Source organism: Acyrthosiphon pisum, chromosome X, assembly GCF_005508785.2.
Source record: "Acyrthosiphon pisum isolate AL4f chromosome X, pea_aphid_22Mar2018_4r6ur, whole genome shotgun sequence".
Taxonomy (NCBI): Eukaryota; Metazoa; Arthropoda; class Insecta; order Hemiptera; family Aphididae; genus Acyrthosiphon; species Acyrthosiphon pisum.
The window spans coordinates 6,996,479-7,001,321 of record NC_042493.1 but is presented as its reverse complement, the minus strand read 5'-3'; the positions used below and the strand labels follow the sequence as shown (position 1 = coordinate 7,001,321).

The 4,843-nt window shown below is 29.0% G+C and overlaps 1 protein-coding gene across 4 annotated transcripts; it reads left to right on the top strand.

Moving 5' to 3' along the window:
• Positions 1-362: 362 nt before the first annotated feature.
• On the top strand, positions 363-4,289 carry LOC107883608. 4 transcript variants are annotated; one of them, XM_029485891.1, is made up of 9 exons: positions 363-738; positions 857-1,054; positions 1,329-1,526; positions 1,598-1,737; positions 1,886-2,140; positions 2,216-2,290; positions 2,379-2,453; positions 3,020-3,142; positions 3,553-4,289. In XM_029485891.1, the coding sequence occupies exons 3-9, from the start codon at positions 1,396-1,398 to the stop codon at positions 3,852-3,854; spliced, it is 1,101 nt and encodes a 366-aa protein (XP_029341751.1). In that variant the 5' UTR covers positions 363-738; positions 857-1,054; positions 1,329-1,395; the 3' UTR covers positions 3,855-4,289. The 4 variants fall into 4 exon arrangements, with proteins under 4 accessions (XP_029341751.1, XP_029341753.1, XP_029341752.1 ...); XM_029485892.1 differs by having other exon boundaries at positions 366-738; positions 3,020-3,097; XM_029485893.1 differs by lacking the exon at positions 2,379-2,453 and having other exon boundaries at positions 365-738.
• The last annotated feature ends 554 nt before the right edge of the window (positions 4,290-4,843 follow it).

Below are 4,843 nucleotides of genomic sequence, written 5' to 3'. Positions count from 1 at the left end.
TTTCATTCACTGGTTTTTCTCTAAATTTGTAAGCCTGGGGCTGAACACCGTTTAAGTAAAAATTTAAAACTAATAATAAACGTTATTCTGATTGTATGAATAATTATTAAAAGGACGCTATACCCACATGCGTTGTCTCCGTCTTACAAATGTACAAAATAGCAAAAAAACTATTTTGTGCGGGATAGGATAGAACCACTCCCTCTATATTTATAGTAGAATAATAAAATTACCAAAATTCCACAACGCATAGGGAACAACTTTATCTGTGTCATAACGTTTTTATTTTTTTTTTTTATAGCATTTACCAATCATTTTTAATAATTAAATGAAAAAAAAACAAAAAAATCCTAATGTTCTCAAACTGATAACTTTAATTTTGTCTTTTAAATTAGAAATCGTATTGGAGCTCTTCAATATGGGTGGCTGGTGGCCGAAATATCCATGCGGCTTGCAAGGAAAAAGGCTACACCTCCATTGCCACAGACTCTAATCGCCTTAGCAGATTTTTTAGACATTAACCCTGACCGGTACAAATGTTGTGAACGGCCTTTTTACCAAGAAAGAATTGTTGATGGACTTGGAAAATGTTCCATAATATTTGGTTGTGAAGAACTGGTTAATGGTGTAATTCGACTTGGTGGAAATGAATTGCATACAGATGCTACATTTAAAGTAGTACCATCTAAACCAAAAAGTCGACAAATCTTCATCATGCACATTATTATTCAAAACCATGTAAGTTTATTCAAAATAATATATGACAGAATATCATCTTTGATCATATACCACTATTAGAAGTTAACATGTTAATATATTTCTAACTGAATAATCCAATTGTTATTTTATATTTCAGTCCATCCCTATTATGTATGCATTAATATAATCAAAAACTCAAGAAGCCTATAGACTAGTACTTGAAAAATGTAAATCGCTGTTCCCACAATTGGCTCCCATCATAATTATGACAGATTACGAGAAAGCATTAAAAAATGCTTTTTTATCTGTTTATCCTAATGCAAACTTATATTCTTGTTGGTTTCACTATGTACAGGTAATAAAATAATTAGTTAATTAACCCAGTTTATTTCTTATTATTACTTATAAGCTCGGTAGATTATAATATTATAATCTACCATACTTATTAATAAAGAGCGCGGATTTTCATGCAATTGCTTATTTTGTCCTTTTCACATTTTTGGAATTTTTGTTGGTTATCATTGTGAATTTTAATAGTTGATAGTTAATTTGTTAATTTAAAGAGTGGCTTTATATAACTTTGTCCCATTACTGAATAGATATGTATTTAATCATATATTTGTATTTAGAGTTTAATGAGAAACATTCGACGAAAAGGCCTAACAACCTATTTAAAAAAACTCTCATGAGGCACAAATGTGTGTAAAAATGTTTGCCGCATTGGCACTTCTTCCAGCAAATCTAATTGAAGAAGGCTATCAATGTATACGGCAACATGCAAGGAATAATAATTTACAACTAACTCCATTCTTCAATTACTTTAACAGGTAGATGGCCATACAAATTTAATCATGAATTGTGATCATTTTTAGACACTTTAAATTGAACTATGTCTTAGCTTTTGGTTACGGATAGTAGGCCCAGAAACATTTTCTGTTCATGGAATCGCTAGGAGAACAAATAACAATGTTGAAAATTTCCATGGACGTTTAAAAGAAAAATTTCAGACTTCCCATCCAAACCTATGGACATTTTTAAGTATGTCCTTCTCCGCTTAGAATCTAAAATGGTTTTTAGTCAGAATAATGTGACTGTAGCGATTTAAAATAGTCACTACTAAAAGTGTGCACTATGCTCTAGTGTTTTAGATGTTATTATTAATTAAAACTACTCTGTTTCTTTTCAGAACATTTGAATGAACTAAGTTTAAAAAACCACATTACCATTGCACAATTAAGTCAAGGTCAAAAAGTATCCAGACCAGTTAAAATAAAATACATTGCCAATTCAGAACGCATAAAAATTGCAACTGCACAATTAAATCTAGGAACAATTAATGTGTCTGATTTTTTAATTCAATGTTCCTATACCGCAGAGACTTATATTCGAGAAGAATTAAACTGGTACACTCTTGTCGAACCTAACCTTATAGTTGATAATGGTAGGTAATAATTTATTTTTACATTATTTAAGAAAACATGTATTCATACATTTTAATTACAATTAAACTCATTAGATGATCTCACACAATCGGATGGAGATGATAGTGTATCGGTCGCTGAAGATATTCCTCACCCCGTTGTAAATTTTGGTAACTAATGTTTAAATTTTAAATATATCTGAATCAAATTAATATTCTTAAGTACACATTAATTAAAAATTAAAATCAAACTTATTAGATGATCTCACACAATCGGATGGAGATGATAGAGTATCGGTCGCTGAAGATATTCCTCACCCCGTTGTAAATTTTGGTAACTAATAGTTAAATTTTAAATATATCTGAATCAAATTAACAAGGCTGGGCATTAACGAGTTAAAAGTTAAAACGTTGAGTTAATTTTAATTAAGTTAATTAACTCGTTACTTTTTTTTCAAATTAACTTTTAACTTAATAAGTTACTTTTTTTCAAGATTAACGTGTTAACTTCAAGTTAATTTTATTTCAAAAATATCTAAATTAAGTTAATTTTTGTCCGAAGAATAATGCAAATTTTAGAATGTGTTTTTACTTTGATGTATCATTTTAAATTTCCTCAGTAATTTTCTTGAACGTAACAAAAAACTATCTAAAAAACCATGTTATGTGTTTGTATTGTTATGTTATGTTATGTATTTTTGCACATTAGCAAATTTTAACTTTACACTAAGTTAAGCTACTTTTTTTTCAAAGTTAACTTTAACTTAACGAGTTAACGAAAAAAATACGAGTAACTTTTAACTTAACTTAACGAGTTAAAAAAAATCGTTAACTTGCCCAGCCTTGCAAATTAATATACTAAAGTACATATTAATTAAAAATTTAAATTTAACTTATTAGCTCATCCCACACAATATGATGGAGATGATAGTGTATCAGGCACTGAAGACAATAATCAAGTAGCTGTGGATTCTGATGGTAGTGGAGATTTATTTATTACCAGACATGTGCAAGCTGTGATAAGTAATTCACCTGCACAGGCTAATTATAAGACATTTTCATACGATTAATTTCAGCGATTCTCAAACTATGGTACGCAGAAAGCTACATGGTGGTATGTGGGAGTGTGCGGCAGCAATAAGTTAATACTTGTGACGGATCTAATGTTAATTTATGTTTTGTTTAGATAGGTACTTAATATACTATTAAATGTACCTAAATTGTTATTGTTAAAAATGTATTGAACATTTTGAACAGTTCTGTTTTTAATAATTAGTGGTACATGGTCGATACATAATGCACATGAATGGTATGCAAAAAAAAATTTGAGAATCGCTGATTTAGTTAGTTTTGCTATTTTTTGTTATAAAAAAAATTATATATAATATGATACATTTTGTTTGATAATATATTAATATGGTTATTTTTATTAGGGAATGAAGATGATTTTATACTTGAGGAAGAATTAGATCCGGATATGGTCAACATGATGGAAATAGATAATCGGAGACGAGAAGTAGAGTTACAAAATATTCCTTTTGTGCAAGTACCTATAAATCTTCCTTTGCCACCAAACAGCAATATATGTGTAGTGTGCAAAGATTTAGAAAGAACACATGCCTTGATCCCATGTGGCCATAAAGCATTATGTGGTAATTGTGCCGAATTGTTGCACCCAAAGCGTTGTCCATTGTGCAAAGCGAATTTCAGTTCAACTCTACGTATTTGGTCATAATGTTCACTGTTTTTAATTTTTCTAATAACTACTACTATAATTTGATTTTTATATTAAATAAACATTCAAATTTTATTTTGTACCATTATTTTCCATTTTTTTTTTTTTTTTTGTATAGAACAAAAATGTAAATATAGGTAATTTTTTAAGTATAGTATAGCTGTAACTGTTGAAAGCAGGGTTCACATGTTACACTATTAATTTCATAACTAACGCAATATATAGTACACTATATATACTTACAAGTGTACTAAACAGTCGTTAAGTCGTACACCATGTGAGTGAGTTAAACTCCTTTAAAACTATTTTTTTTATAATATAATTGTATATAATATAATTGTTTATAATATAATATACACTTTTGTTAGTTGGTGTTGAAATGTATTATGATTAATGAATATGTCTGTAAAATAAATACAACTAAGTTAAACACAACTTAGATCTTTTATTAAAATAATGTTTATTGAACGAGAACACTACATAACGGCAGGTACACTACAAGTCAGAGAACTGTACTATAGATAATGCTTACTGCTTAGTAATTACCCACTAATTATTAAACTGATGGTTAAAATAGTTGAAAACGCCATAAACACATCTGATAATGAATTATAACTTTACAGTGTCTTATTTTCGCATATTATATAAGTTAAATCTATAAAAGTAAGGTAGGTAGGTAGGTACCTACATTTAATATTTAAATATATTTTGAATATAGTCCTTAAGCTTGTCTTAAAACAAAACAACTCAATTATTAATACCTAAATACCTATTTAATGCATGTGGTGTTCGGTGGCGCAATTAGGGCTGAAATGATGGGGGGGTTGTAGCCCCCACCTGAAATGACATGAAAAGTAACCCGTGAGGGCAATGCCCCCACACCCCTATATTTGTTCACTTAAAAATATAAAAAAATAATACAAACAAAATCAATTATTTATGTATATTATTGTGATTAAAGTAATTGATTTTAGTATTAGGAATTAGTA